We start from the raw sequence: 16093 nt of genomic DNA, 5'->3' as shown, positions 1-16093 counted from the left end.
GTCCTTACCTTGAGGACATGACCTCTGGGAAGTGTTAAGAGGTCCACTAATGACTGCTGCAGCAGTCAAGGGGCTGGAAACAAACAGTAGTAGAAAGCTGGGATGGAAGACATGTCTCTTAACGTGTGTTTGCATGTGTACCTTTACATGTAAACTGACTTGCTTGTTGAGATGTGAAGGTGGGGATGGCAGTGCAGGAGAGATATCATGCACCCAGTTGTGTCCACGTTGAGCTGAACTGGAATTTTTTTTGAAGTTCGTCTTAAATAATTTTATTTGGGATATCTTAACAAGCGTGTACTTAGATTAATATATATATTTTTATACATATTCAACAAACAACATGTCCTTCCCCCATCTCACCTGCCTAAACATGGAGTACACTCAGCTACAAGAGCAAAGAGGAAAAAACATCACATTTATTCCCTGTTAAAGGAGGTTTCTTTTTGAAGTTTCTCCTTATCCAGTGTGAGAATCCAAGGACAGAGGGTACTGTTTGTTGTACAGCAACAAGTAATTCAATTTAATTGATAATAAGCCAGGTCCAGACTACATGAGTTTTTGGCCAATTTATCCTCAAATCACCCCTCCTGACAATTGGAGGAGAAATCTGGTTTTAGATTATCTAAGCAGCTGACGGTGTTGCCTAGCCAGTAAACATCCTAGGCCTTGAGTCTAAAGTTAGCGAGCATACTACTGTTGACCGATAACAAAACTCAACTCCAGTTCTCACTGAGGAGTAGACAATATGTGTTTTTTCCATTTTCATATCCAGACTTCTTTAGCCCTCTACTTTTGTTTTTCTCACTGAAGCATTGTTAACATTACAGCAAGTTGCCAGTCTCTCAATTTTGTTTACATCTGCCTCCCCATGAGATCACGTGAGGTGGTGCATTCATGCTCCCTCTGGCACGATAATCTCAATAGAGAGAAGAACGTCTGTGAAGTTTCTCCTTACATGCAGGATGCAACGTGATTTTCAAATCAGTTATACTCCTGTAGAGTCTGAGCGCCGCTTTAGTCGTATTCAATGTCATTATATGTATCCATATATATATTTGTATCTGCATGCATGCCTGTATCGATCTGCAAGGTAAATACATAGTAAATACAACATTTTGAGTGACATGAGAAGAGATTATATTCCTAATCTGACCCCTGTTGTAGTAGTTCCATGGATAACAAAGAGGAAAAATAAATTAATGAATCTAAGCAGCTAAATTGTATTTACATACTACGTGATTAAATATCCTAAACTGGCAGAAATTGTTCAGGGAAATCAGACATAGTTTTTAGTTTACCCAGAAATATCCAAACCTGATCCCAGATGAGGAGGAAGAATTTCAGTTCATATTCTACAGTTATTGTTATCCATTCCAACTGCACCACAAAGACGTTCCAGCAACAAGCAGTGTTCATGTTCTGCTTCGGCTGTTTAGTCAAAGATCGCATGAAATAAGAGCGGGACAAAAACTCTGTGCAGATTTAAGGGATATGAGGTTTTAGAGTGGTGACATGGATGGTTAGAAAAACAGCGTTTGGAAGAAAATATTATAGGAAAAAGTGTGGTATGCATGTCCCAAACAAACCCGAAATAAATACCAAAGTGTGTTTCCACTTCCTTTTTGTATACATTCTCTCAGAGAAAATTTAGGAAGAAACAAATAAACAGAGGAATGACGTGAAATAGAAGTTTCCAATCATCTCCAGTCAAAACTCAGACCCTCTATTCGGAAATTTGTAACAGACTGTTTTCTTCTGATCACAATTCACCACAAATCCCTGTCAATATTATATGACAATTTAAGAGATCATGAAAAGTACACAGTGATTATTTGCCAAAGAGGTCTGGTAGTTGATGACGGGTCTTCTCTTTCCAGGGGATGAAGGGAAGCCAAATGTTGAGGTAATCATTCTGGTGTGTACGGGAGCTGCAGCCACGTTCCTCTGGCTCATGCTTATCCTCTTCATCCGCAAGCTAAGAAAGGTAAGACATTACCTTGCTTCTTCATCTCTGAAATCACATGAGATTAGCATTTGCCAAGATGTGGAAAGTTCGTGTGTCATGGCATTTTTTTTTATTATTTTTTTTTTTTACGGTTCCTGTTTCTACTAATTTAGCTCCTATGACATTATAGAAGTGGCTGACTCACGCTTGTTACGAAATCCAGTTAAGAGAAAGGACAAATTTAGCCAGTGTTTATGATTTCAACATATCCTGAAAATGGGGAAGTGGTAAGCTCATGTTTATATGTACAGTCAAAGGAGAACATAATGTACTCATTTAAAAAAATAGTCACTAATGTAACATTTGTGTGACTAAGAGTCACCATCTGTCTGTCCTTTTTTCTTGATAACTGTTCATTCAATCAACTTGACACGTAGTAGGTGTATTGCTGAGGACCCAAGGAAGTGCAGTGTCAAATTCGAGCTCATGAGATCTATGGATAATAAATATGTCCCATAGATCTGTTATACCACCAAAGGCATGCTGGGTACAGCTCGGTCTCCGCCACTTGCACATTCAGGAACGGATGAATAAAGAGAGACAAGATAGAAAGATATTTTAGGGAACTCAAACATTTGAAGAATGAGCAATATAGCTTTCATAATGAATGCTTTTGTTCCCGGATATAGCCTAGTCCCAAGTAGCTAGCTGTTAGCAAATGACGTGTGTACTCCCAAGGAAGTTGAGTGTAAAGTTTTTTGGTTGAGTGGTTCTCAAAAAAAGTTGCAGGCTGAAATTCAAAACAGGCACTGCCCTAATTGTCGAAAACTTTTTGAGGATAATCATGAAATTCACATTTGTCTTCTAACACCCTCAGCAACCAGCACACTATAAGATGGGTCCGTCGATCATCATTGACCCTGATGAGTGTCCCCTGGAGGAGCAGAATGATCTTCTTCAGTACGACAGCAACAAATGGGAGTTTCCCCGTGACCGCCTGCGACTAGGTGAGCATGCATTGTGAGGTGAAAAGTTTCAAATGATATTGCATTCATGTGGTTTCTTTACCTCCTCTAAATTTTAAATAGGTTAACCGAGAAGCTAAATTCATTACTTTCAGTATGTAGTTAAACACAGTTGCCAGTTTTACACATAGACTGTACAAAATAAAAGACATAGCTACCATGACATCACCCATTAGTTTGTGAATTCCCGTTTTGAAGCCTCAGGTTCGTCATTTTGGCCCTTGCCATCTTGGATTTTTGCGGAGAGGAAGTGAGCATATGTGGATGAGAGGGTGGAGCTGTGGAGGAGTGAGTGGTGGATCTGAGTCTTAGTAATGACAGCTCACACATCCTGTCACTCAAAGCAGCCCCACCCTTAATTCTGCATAACTATAAGCCTTAATAAAATTTAAACGGGTGAGTTATATAAAAATGTACCCACTGTACAGCTGTCATGAAGGGTGAAATTAGCTATAGAGACAAAACTGTCTTTCGTACCAGGCTGTAAACATGTTTATTTCTGCTGTAAAGTTGGGCACTTTAACATGGGGGTCTATGGGGACTTGCTTCCAGAGCCAGCCTCAAATGGTCATTGGAGGAACTGCAGTTTTTGGCACTTCCACATTGACTTTATTTTTCAGACCTGGAGGTTGCTGCTTGTTTTTACAGGTCACCATTTTTCATATTTTCTTTTTTCTTTCTTTTTGTCATGAATGGAGTCATTTAGTATTTTTTATTTTACTGTCATTCACATCAATGTGTCTGATATCTCTGCTACTATCGAGAGCAGTGAGACTGAATATCAGCACTCAGACACAAAGTCAAGCTGCATGATTTCTTTAACAAAAGGTTAGAAGTTCATTTTAAAAGTGGTTCATGGTGAGAATATACACACAGCCACATTAAGGTACATGGAATAGGTGTGACCCCTCTCTGCAGCTGTTGTGTAGGGTCATTACTTATCAGTGACCTGCGCTGTCATCCAGTCTTAAGTGAGCCATAAATTCTCTGGAGAAACTGCCTGACAGCATATTGTTTTAATTACAGCCCCATAGCCTGACTGACAGGGAATAATCCAGTCTGATTGTTCTGCCCGAGGGACGGGAAACTCTAATGTCATCCCACTTATCAAATACCTTCTCCCTTTGCCAGGCAAAACTCTTGGCCACGGAGCTTTTGGAAAAGTGGTGGAGGCTTCTGCCTTTGGGATCGACAAGCTCTCAACCTGCAAGACTGTTGCCGTCAAAATGTTAAAAGGTAGGATGTCAAAAACTCCATTCACTGATGGAAAGTAATAACCATTTGTAATGAGAAAACCACTTGTTCCTTTCTACATAATCGTAGTTTGCCCCTGTGGCCCCTCTTTCTTCATCCTGGAGGTACCAGCGCTCATGACAGACGAGCCAGCTTTAACGTCACAGTATCTATTGTTGTATAAGTAGCAGATGAATAACAGCTTTCTGTCATTTCTGCAGAGGATTTATTTCTTGTGCACATTACAGACTCATGAGCTACAGCACCACATGTGCCTGTAGTTAGTGTTTGTATGGCGCATCGGTTCAAAGTAAAGCATACAATGTCTGTTCCTGCAAAGTGCAGTTAGAGGTAAAGGCTTAGACCTCTAACCCTGTCCTTGATGAAGAGATTGAGCGCATGCAGATGTGACAGCTCGGATCAGAATGTCCCAAATTTGCAGGTGAAGAAGAGTTCAAAAGTTTAAGATGCAAAATAAGCCGTTAAACGTGTTTATTTTTGCCACATTTTAGAAATTCCAACATTTGGAAACTATCCTCCATCTCCGGTCTTGATTTTAAAGAGGAATCATTTACAGTCTCATTCCGATGTCGTTCCAAATATTCACAATGAACCATAAATGTTTGAGCAAACATGAAAACAGGAAAACCAACAAGCTGAAAACAGTCGATGACAGATGCTTACTTATTTCATTCACCCCAGCTTAATGCAGTATGTGAATAAAACCTAATTCTCCAAAAACCTACCTTTTTTATGCTACCAGATGAGCAAGCTGCAGAGCAATCAGTGACTGGTGATATGATGATGATGCATCATGAAAAATGGGCCCGCTGGTTAGATGTATTGGTCACTGTCATATCATTAATCATGTCTCAGCATAAATCACACACTGTGAGAGGAACAGACTCTGGCTGTTGTTAGCCGTAGGTCAAACTTAATGGAAAGCAGCAGGTCTCCTCAAATTGACCGTGGTTTAGCGGGAGACTCCCTGGCTGCTTTAGCTTCTAGCTCATAAATATCCGGTTGGTCGAAGCAACATAAAACAGCCCTCTAAATCTCGATTTTCATAATTCAAGGTTAAAGCTTTACCAAATCAAAATCATATATGTAATATGAGCACCACTCGTTTTAATTTATTTGGCATTTATCTTTGAGGATGTCCTCCATCAGAGGCCGCTTCATATCGCTGGGCCTAAAGCAATATTATTATTTTTTAGTCATGTTTAATGAACTCTCAAAATTAAATTCCGCAGTAATCCAGCTACAAGGGTTCAGGTTCTTATTTCGACTTTGTCACTATACTGGCAAACTGCTAAGACGGAATTTATTCTTGAAATGCAAAGAAAAATAGAAAACAGTATTATCTGGATGTTCAGATTTTTAGGGCTGCTGTAGATTAGTTTCTCAGTCAATTAATTAATTAATCATTTGGACTATAAGACATTAGAGAACAGTGAGAAAAGCCTCTTACAATATCCTCGAGCCTAAAGTGACTTCATCAAATGTTTTGTTTTGTCCAACCAACACTCCTAAACCCCCAAAAAATCATTTTACCATAATGTAAGGGGAAAGAAAGCATTTAAGAACCTAGAAATATCATACTTTTGCCATTTTTGCTTGAAAAATTAATTGAACAATTCATTGATAATCAAAATAATAGCACCTTAATTTTCTAGCGAATAACTGAAGTTAATTAATTGACCTATTGTTGCAGCTCTACACATTTTGGTGTAATAATTTTGTATATTTTTGTCATTCTGTATGAGACATATGATATTCTAGACATAGTAACTTAAATTTTAAACTAGCTTCCTTGTTTTTACTTATTTTTACAACAATAGTTTAATACAGTAAATCCCTATGCATCTTAAAGCTGCGTTTCAGCTGTAAGATGACACAGTTTACATTAAACAATATCTCAGAATATGCCATAATGGAAAAGTCAGACAAAAGTGGGAAGGAAATGCAAACGAGCTGTTAATTATGCACCAGAATCTCTTAAAGTACAAACAAATAATGGTTAAATAACTGGGGGTTTCAGTGCAAATGTCAGTTTTAAAGTTAGATTTCACTGGGAATCAAACACGTCTGGATTTTATAAAACTTTCTGTGATGCGTGTTTGAGTGTTATTTAAAGTTTGTGCCTCCCTGTGAATGAAAATATCTTTCAACATAAGAACAGAGCTGAGTAGGCTTGCTTTCTTTTTCACTCCATTATCTTCTTCATTTCCATTATCTCCAATATCATTCCATCGTGCACGATCTTAACTGAATCTTTTTGTGAGGTGGGCTCATTTTTTTCTTTCATCTTCCATCCTAACTTCTTAACAGTGAAAACTCAGTCGTTCAAAGAGGATATTTAAACTCAATGAAAATCTAATTGTATTTTGCAAGTTTATATCAGCGTGTTAAATGATACACCAACCAACGCTAAACAAGTTCTCTGTGTGTTTACATTATTACAGGAGGCGCTACATCAAATGAGCGTAAAGCTCTGATGTCAGAGTTAAAGATCCTGATCCACATCGGCCATCACCTGAACGTTGTCAACCTGCTGGGAGCCTGCACAAAGCCTGGAGGTAAGCTTTATTAATGACCATGTTATTTAATATTATTCCACTGTTCTGATATGTGTTTAAGAGAAATACATAAAATTACTCCTAGACTGCAGTGTGCTTACACAACTGTTCATATGATATCTAATGAATGAGTGTCCCACAAATGGCGTCATCACGTTACATACTTAATGTAAAGTTAAAGAGTTAGTATAAAGTTAGGTAGATTAGGTTTAGGAAAAGAAACATGGTTGGGCTTTGTCACATTACAGAAAAGAAATATGGCAAAGACGTACCTTAAAAATGACTCAAAGTTCATTTGGTTTCACGCAGTGTTTATTTTAAAGTGTGTTCTTGCGATGTCTTTTACATAATGTTTATTTATATGGAGAAGAAGCATGGTAACACCATGTTTTCTTGTCTTTGAAAATTCTGCTTCGCAGTAAAAACATTTGAACAAACAGAAATATTCTGTCTTAACAGGCCCATTGATGATGATAGTGGAATTCTGCAAATACGGCAACTTGTCCAACTATTTGAGAGGCAAGAGAGATGACTTTCTCGTCTACAAGGTGAGTCACAAGCTGCATGATTTAGACTTTCAGGCACTCTTGCTTTCTCATCATTCTGGCCACGAGCTCCGTGCATGTCAGCAGCAGCGTTGAACCTCCTCTCACTTTAACATGATATATGTGTGTGCTGGTCAGAGCCAGGACGGTAAGGTGGTGTCATCAGGATCGCGCTGCGAGCTGAGCGAGCTGATGAAGCGCCGCCTGGAGAGCGTGGCTAGCACCGGAAGCTCGGCCAGCTCTGGCTTCATCGAAGATAAGAGCTACTGCGACTCAGAGGAAGAGGAAGAAGGTAAAGGAAAAGCACGTCTTGCTTCCCTTCAACCCCCGCACCCCTCCCCCCCTCCAATTGTCCCTCCTGCTGTCTCTCCCCTCCCCTCACCTCTGCTCCATCCCTCCTGCCCAGGAATGAAAGCTCCCCTCAGATTGTTTTCTAGCCGAGTCTGATGGGACGTTTCCTCCTCCTGTTCAGCAGTACAATCACTGCAGCAGGAGCCACTGTCACCCCACTGAGTCTGGGGAGGCGTCTGTTTATTTCCTGTCCTGACCTGAGTGTTGCTCTACTCTGTGGCTCCAGCTCAGACACTGCAAGTCCGCCATGTTGTTCCTGATGTGTTATTTCTGGTTTGATTAGCTGTTTACTCAGGTGGGGCCAGTGGAAGGACTCCTCGTGAGTTCCTCTCACAGCACGCTGGGCCCATAACCACACGTTTCACCTGACATTTGAAAAAGAGGAGGAATTGTAATTTGTTTTCATCTCTCATCTGTAAAGGATGTTTTAAAGAACAGCGTGTAGGAGGAGACACGTACATGACAGGATGCATTGTGAAGACGATATGTTTAAGTCCTGGACTTTACATTTGCAGTTTCCCCTTGAGAATCATCGCTGTTTCATCTTATTTGATTTATCTGACAGAGCTCCCGATCACACAGACTGCATTTAAAATCACGCTCAGATGAGAAGGATGATTCCTCTAAATTTAAAGGCCATATACATCTAAATCTATCGCAGTGGGAAAACTCTGTGCTCTTTTCTTTTGCAGAATCTGAGGATTTATATAAGAGGGTCCTGACGTTGGAAGATTTAATTTGCTACAGTTTCCAAGTCGCAAAAGGCATGGAGTTCTTGGCTTCACGCAAGGTATTTTCTTCTTCACACAAATCACTCCAGACACCTATTTTATTCTAAACAGCTGTGTATACATTTTTTTTAAATCTATGTTGTAGTAGTTGTGTTTTTATTTAAAAAATTATGTTATGTAACTAAAATGAAAGGAGTCTCTGTCTGTCGGTATGAAGATGTATTTCCTTCAGTAATCTCGACAACCGTTTATCGACTTCACATTTTGCGGTTACATTGCTGAGGACTCAAAGAAGTACACCGTCAAGTGCAAGCTCTTGAGATCACAGGACATATTTATGAGTAGTGCGTTATGTACACACTGTAAAGTGTAATGAGAGGGGACTCCAAATAACTGTTATACCGCCAAATGGCAAGCTGGGCATAGCTCGCTCTCAGTCACTCACTACAGTATATGAACAGATGATGAGAGAAAGACTGTAAATGTTGCATTGCAGCTAACTCAAATATTTGAAGCATCAGCGATGTAACTTTCAGAATGAATGCTTTTGTTACAGGAAAAAGACCAGTCCCAAATAACTAGCTGGCGTATACTCCGGCATTGTTAGGGGACACATCTTTGTCATGGCAGGTGTATTGCTCGAGACCCAATGAAGCGCAGTGCCAAGTGTGATGTTGTTTGGATGAAATATTCTTGAGAAAGCTGTAAGCAGCAACACGAGGCCAAGAAATTAGCCTGTTCCGAACAGGCACGTTACTCAGTATAGTGTTGTCCAGAGCAATGGTTCCCAACTGGTCCAGCCTCAGGGTCCAGATTTCTCCTTAGTCATTAGTTTGAGGTCCCACAGTTTAATACATTCAGCGTCATACTTACATCTGGCCATGTCGTTGAGCTAGTTTGCTGTCTCTGTCAAGAAGCTGTCGGCTAGTCACTCACTTTACAGCAGGAAACAACACTTCAAAATAAAAGCTCTGTGCTGGAAATTTACTGTACTTACAAATACAGTGTGTTTTTTTATAAACTTGGCACGTTTGCGAGTCACTTGCGGCCCATTCAGATTGGACCTGCGACCCACTTCAGGACCGCGACCCACCAGATAGGAAGCAGTGGTCTAGAGTGTAGTATAGAGTAGCCAAATCTTTTAAAGTTGTTGTGCATGCAGTTCATGCTGAAAGTGTTTTTGTTGATAAATAAATAAATATACAGCAGACGACGACTTAAACAATGTGAATTTTTTATTTTATTTAAGTGTAAAGCACTTAATCGTTGTATGGTCTCTCCCCCATTACCCCAGTGTTTCCAAAGAATAACAGTCTAGAACTCGGCCATTTTAAAGTCATTCATAATTTTGGGGAGACCGGACGGGACTGATTAAAGAATGAAGCCATTGTTGTAAATAATCCGTTACAGACCATTTCGTAGCCTGGATATGGAACACATCATCTCCCATTGTAATATCACTGATGACTTGACCATGTGTTCCTCCTCCATGCCTTAAAGCATGCAGCGCACCACTGTAAGGTCAATTACACACAGAAAACTTTAAACTTATGTATGTAAATGTCGCATTGAATAAGACTTTGTTTCTTCCTTTTTTTCATCAGTGCATCCACCGTGACTTGGCTGCACGGAACATCCTGCTTTCTGAGAATAACGTGGTGAAGATCTGTGATTTCGGACTTGCCAGAGACATCTACAAAGACCCGGATTATGTGCGCAAAGGAGATGTAAGTTCATTCAAATCTAGTTGTGTCTTTTTCCAGCTGTCTGGTGTTGGTTTGTCTGGTTTGTCTGTCTGGTACTGGTTTACAGAAAAGTTGCTCACAGCTTTTTCATTAGTAGATAACATGCGAAACTATAAGCTATCACTGACTTGGCAGAAAAAAGGAGAGCTGAGTCAGTGCAGCAGTTCTTGGAAATCTAAAAAAAAAAGAAATTAAAATCAGTGTTTTTCTTTGAATACTAAGTACAGGGGACGTGCTTAGAGACTAAATAAGTCATAGTTAAATCAAAAGAATCACCTACACGGCAGTGTCCAACTTGCTCTTCACAGATGTGACAGTGTAATTAGTGAGATGTCCACACCACTGAGATAAGGGAGTAAATGATTTCTTTTATCTTAATATCTGCACAGGCCAGACTGCCACTGAAGTGGATGGCACCTGAGGCCATTTTTGACAAGATCTACACGACTCAGAGTGATGTTTGGTCCTTTGGTGTTCTCATGTGGGAGATCTTCTCTCTGGGTAAGTGTCATGGCTCACATGCACTGTCTAACATACAGGGGAACAAAGAACCCTAATGCTATTGCAACAATCACACATGAAAACCTAGGGCTGCGACACATGCCACGGCGGTAGCTGAGTGCTGCTTTTCTGCCTTCTCTGTGATAACTTTCAAGGGCATGGAGCCAGGTTGCATCTGAGGTTGCTATGCGACCATATCCAGCACCATATCACAGCTTACTTACGGGAAATCCCGAGTTTGGATCTTGTGTTGTTTTTGTGCGTGTTGTCCGTCTTACAGATGTAAAGCTCTGGGTAGCCCTGCACTCAAATGATCAACTTCTTCCCTTTATCAGTAAAACACTGATATTTATGGAAGAAAGAAAAGATATCTGCCAGCTGTGATTGGTTGTCCCTCGTCACATGACATGCAGTGTGCATTGCTGGGTTCCAAAAGTTCTCAGGGCGCAGCCGCCATGCCCTAAAAAATAAGCACTTGGGAGCATTTGCATGTTGCAATAACGTCACTCTAACTTTGACTGCGCCATCTGTGTTTCTACATGGACAACAGTGTATTAGAGGGCGCAAAAACATGGCACATAAAATAAACAATTTGTAAAAGCATCTAAAAATCTAAAAATAAACTAAATACAATACTAACACTTACATGTTAAAGTATCAAGTTCTGGTGCTCACCATGATTTATTTTCATCAAAGTTGAAACCTGTCTCGTGAATTGTTCTCAATATTACATCCGACATACTAACAAATAAAAAAATGCCCCTGTCTATAATTAAAGGATACCGTTATTTCCAGGTAAAGTGAAAGCAGCAGGGCTCTTTTTGTTTTGCCCAACAGAATTGCGTGGTGAAAGCGAGGCTTCTAGGAAACCAGTCTTGAAACTGATGGTGTCATCATTTTTTAGCTGTTACATTGCGCAATCAACATTTACCTCATCATGAAAGTTAAAGTCTATTTGCACTGTGAACATAGCGCTCTTGTGTCAGAGATGTTAAGTGAGAAGAGAGCTCCAGCTTGGTGGACTCACTCGGTGCCCCTGGCTATGCAGCCTCACCAGATGCACTGGGCAATAACTGTCTTCTTCTTCTGTGTATTGTGCCTTTAGGACAAAGGGCCTGAGCTCACATTTTCAGCTTGAGAAAACCATTTTCATGCCACTCAAACATTAGTGAAGTTAGGCTGTGATTTTTACAACAGGCATGGGACATTAAAACGAGAGAACACCTCCTATTTAAATTACCCGTTTCTCCCCAGCTGGCAACACAAACTCACTGTAACCAAGCAGCCTGGTCAGTGTAAAAGTGTGCCCCTGCTGTGAAACCACTGCAGCCTTTAAGACTGCATTGTGTGTCAGTCCATGACTGCCTGTGCACCGTGGCACAGAGCTCACCACATGTTTCTATAGCAGGACTCAACATGAAATATTGTATGTTTAAATGTCACCATGGGAGTCAGTGGAAACATAAGAGTAAGTGTAACCAAAGTTGGATGTATTGCCATTCTGTACTTTTGAATCACTGCCATGCGATGTCGTTGCCCGCTGCAGTGTAAAGAAAAGTGTATCAAATTGCATATTCTTTTAAATGTAAAGAGCACTGACGTCATTATTACACTCTCCCTTTTGTCTTTCCCTCTTTCTTTTAGTCTCTTTCTCCCTCTTCTTCACTCTTGACACATTCTCACCACATTTTCCGTTAAAGAAACACTTACACATCTGGGTAGTGTTAGTGGGGGCCTCTGAAAAATAAATCAGGAAACAAGGATACAAAATGACCAAGAAAAATGGCAAACAAGTGGAGCTCTGCAACCCGATCGTGTTTGGAGGTCAAAAGTTTTAGGGTAACCCAAGTATGTTTTTCAGATCGCTCTGCGGACCAAAAGTGTGTCAGTTCCGTTTTGTGGGTTTGAATTTCCAGAGCTTGTTTGGATAGTGTTGACGCCAAAAAGTGAACCAGGCCTGTGTGGTGTTAGTCATACTGTAAATACTCTGTATCAAGAGAGTACTTTTAAATAGAGAAAGCTATTAGAGAAAATTCTGTCACGTCATAAAACATAGGTAAGATCTTTGGACTATGCAGATATTCTATATCACAATAAGATATTATAACACACAATAGGATACAATACGGTACGGTTTAAGCAGGTAAAATTCTCATTAACAGTCTGTCTGTACGTGTACAGATACTTTTGAAAAAACGATATTTTCGCCCTCTTTTTTAAAACATGATTCTGTCCACACAACCTTTGTTTTACAAAATATCTCTGTCCACACCAGAGCCAAAACACGACTCCAAATGCTTGCCAACATTTGGTGTCTTCAGCTGTCTCCCCTCATCACACAGGTAGTAAAGTGTACAAGCTAACGTTACCTATTTGAAAACACCTACTGGAGATTTCATCGCCGTTTATTGCAGTTAGTATGTAAGAATATAGGAGCTCTACACCTTCGCAGGCACTTTAAAAAAAATCTCCATTTTTGTGACCTAAAGTGGTCCAGAGGCCAAAATGTAGAGGAAAATATTCCTTTTTTAGGTTCGTACATGATGTGAACAGCATGTTTACACACCAACCGTCACATCGTGGAACATGGAGTCCACTTCGGCTGCAGCTAGAAATATGACCATGTGAACAGTAAGACTTGGGATTTGAAATGTTTTCTCTGCAAATCCAAGATTGTCTCTTTGACTTATGCAGTAAGCTTTATTTCTTTAGTTGTTCGAACACTTTGCCAAGCTCAATCTGTGGTTTTCCTATAAATGTGTGTTGCCACAAAGATGGTGTTTTAATTTTGTCTGGGGATTCAAGCAAGCAAAAATATTTTTTATGACCTAGGAAATTGTATTGATAATATAAAATGAGGCGTTATATTCCAAAACTAACAAAATCCGATATTGTATAGAAGCCGGTTCAGCGTATTACTGTATGTTTTCACAGGGGGCCAAGCATTAAGAAGCCTTTGGCTCTCTAAATTCAAATTTTATTACCAACATGACAGTTCAAATGTAAATAAGATAGTTATGGTTGGCGGGTGATATATTTGACAGTTTCATGACTCAGCAAATTTAACAACATTACACATTCACTGTATACCATGAGTGGTCCTCACTTACATCATCCAACCAGATCTAATCAAAAATCCAATGTATTTCTTTTTTTTTTTTCTGTTACACAATTCTCCAAGGTGTTGGAAAGCAGCAGTGGTTTCACTCACCAGTAAAGGGAGTTTAATGTTCCCAGTAGGAGATCAGGAATGCACCAGAGACTGGGCAGGTGTTGTCTTTGTAATTTCTGCACATTGTGCATAATAATTCTTTAAAACTGTTTTTTGAAGTTGTTTCTTTTCTACTCATGGCCCAAGACTGGTGTTGATATTACATTCAGTCATTTATCCAGACACACTAAGTATTCCAGTGCACTATAAACTACACTCATGTGTCAGTTCATTAGGTACACCTCACTAAAACTAACGCTGTCTAATGCAACCTGCAATAAATCAGAACTTCATGATAGCTATAATGTTCAGGGAGGTGTTTATTCAACTTTATGGTCATTTTGGAGGCTGTAGCTTGTGGTGCTGTTGAACTGTATTTTATAATGCAGCAAGGTGTCTCTAGTCGGCGGCCGACCGTTGGCTCTGTGTGTCAGGGCCTTATTAGCCTACCCTCTCTGATATAAACAGGGTGCACTAAAATACGAACAACTGATTTTATTTTCATTACAAAATTATCAATGTGATGTATTACTTTACCTCTCACAAGCTTCTTCCTTCTTTTACTGTGCTTCATTCTGCAGAAACCTTTCCATGCAATATGTGTCAGTAGTTTAAAACGTACATTATTGAGAACATTTTTGTGAATAATGGCACCCTCAGGATTTACTTTGGAGCCTTTAAAATACCTCAGCTGTTATCCAAATATTAACGCTGTCGTTATTATGTGGCCGAACACAGACTGCTAACACTTTCTTATAAATATCTTACATTTGTATTTTACAATGTCAGTATCATGTAAAAAGGCAACACACATCATCTCATCCCATCTCATGTAAAGTCATACAAATATACTGTGTATGGTGTTTTTTATGCCCAACAAATAACTTTGTAATGAACCTTTCCCCCTGTTTCCTCTCCCAGGTGCCTCCCCGTATCCTGGCGTCCAAATTGACGAAGAATTTTGCTGCAGGCTTAAAGAGGGGACCAGGATGAGAGCGCCAGAATACTCTTCCTCTGAAATGTGAGAATCCCTTTTAACTATTTCTTCAGTAAACAGCAGATGAAAGTAAATACGTACCTGCATGCTGTCCCCCTCCAGAGAACTTTGTAGTGAACTTTGTTTGGGAGCATTAACTTAATTTTTCCGTCCTATCCTTAAAAGCTGCGTTTTGGAAAATGTAGGATTGCAAACATTTTATTGTTTGAACTATTTAAATCTTTATGACATCTCTATATAACCGGGTAGTCTTGTGTACCCCAGCCAGCCGGCTACGTGTTCCCAGCTGTACGAGCTCCTCACAGAGGCCAAGAAAATAAAGGCTGCAAGTAAAAGCCACTCATATCGATATATAGCAAAGAGGAGGCATTGTATGTTTCTTCCTCTTTAGAGTTGCACCAGCAGGTCAGAGGTGCCTGATAAGAATCCTGGGTAATACTGCTCTGAATGCTGCAGGAGGACACATTAGCTACTGAAGCTCTGAAGCATTTTCTGAGTGACAGTGGCACAGATGTAACTGAGCATGATGTGGAGTCCAAGTTCCCCTGAGTGAGGAAGGCCAGAGACCTGGTGCTCATTTTGAGCAGGGGCTGGTGGATGGTGCTGGACATAAATATCTGTGGGAGAACAGAGAGTCCTCTTCTTTGGTGTCAGTGCTGTCAGTCAGTGACGCAGCTAAACAAACTTTTGTTGTAATAAGAATACTTTGACTCTTTTGTGTGATGTACAGCCGATCCAGACCCAGCCTGAGCTCTGCAGCTCACTTCGACATGTGTGCATACCTCATGTCTGCTTTTAATTTAAAATGACTCATATAGTCCACAAATCTTATTTGTTTTGAAAGCATAATGCTGCACTTCTACTTAATAATGATGTGATATCAAAAGGTCCAGAGTTTTAAAGCAGCTCGTGCCAAGTAAAGCTAACTGAATGAATTTATCAGCTTCGCAAAGGACACAGTGATTGGAGGGGATAGACAAAATCTAATCCAGACTGCAGCGTGCAGTCAGAACAGAAGATCTGTAGATCTAGACCCACTGGTGCCAAGAATCTCTCATATGTTCCATCTCGGAAAAATGGAACTGCCAGATTATATATTTTGCGTGCTTATGTGAGGCCTGCCACTAATTTAAAGCAAAGATAAAGCTGCTGATATCAGTGTGAATGGGATGCACAGCAATACACTCAGAGTCAGTGGGGTGAACTCCCCTGGAGAGGTCTGCAGTT

The 16093-nt window shown here is 40.1% G+C and overlaps 1 protein-coding gene across 1 annotated transcript in view; it reads left to right on the top strand.

The window, feature by feature from the left end:
- Positions 1 to 16093, top strand: part of kdrl (kinase insert domain receptor like) — a 60828-nt gene that overhangs the window by 29899 nt on the left and 14836 nt on the right. Inside the window, exons 16-25 of the mRNA XM_033624231.2 lie at positions 1881 to 1987; positions 2826 to 2955; positions 4105 to 4209; positions 6672 to 6785; positions 7245 to 7333; positions 7469 to 7622; positions 8374 to 8471; positions 10017 to 10139; positions 10547 to 10658; positions 14791 to 14890. Of these exons, the coding sequence (XP_033480122.2) occupies positions 1881 to 1987; positions 2826 to 2955; positions 4105 to 4209; positions 6672 to 6785; positions 7245 to 7333; positions 7469 to 7622; positions 8374 to 8471; positions 10017 to 10139; positions 10547 to 10658; positions 14791 to 14890 (1132 nt within the window). The remainder of the gene's footprint in view (positions 1 to 1880; positions 1988 to 2825; positions 2956 to 4104; positions 4210 to 6671; positions 6786 to 7244; positions 7334 to 7468; positions 7623 to 8373; positions 8472 to 10016; positions 10140 to 10546; positions 10659 to 14790; positions 14891 to 16093) is intronic.

Source organism: Epinephelus lanceolatus, chromosome 7 (assembly GCF_041903045.1).
Source record: "Epinephelus lanceolatus isolate andai-2023 chromosome 7, ASM4190304v1, whole genome shotgun sequence".
NCBI lineage: Eukaryota > Metazoa > Chordata > Actinopteri > Perciformes > Serranidae > Epinephelus > Epinephelus lanceolatus.
Note: the sequence above shows the minus strand (reverse complement) of the source record. Positions and strands in the feature narration are given on the sequence as shown.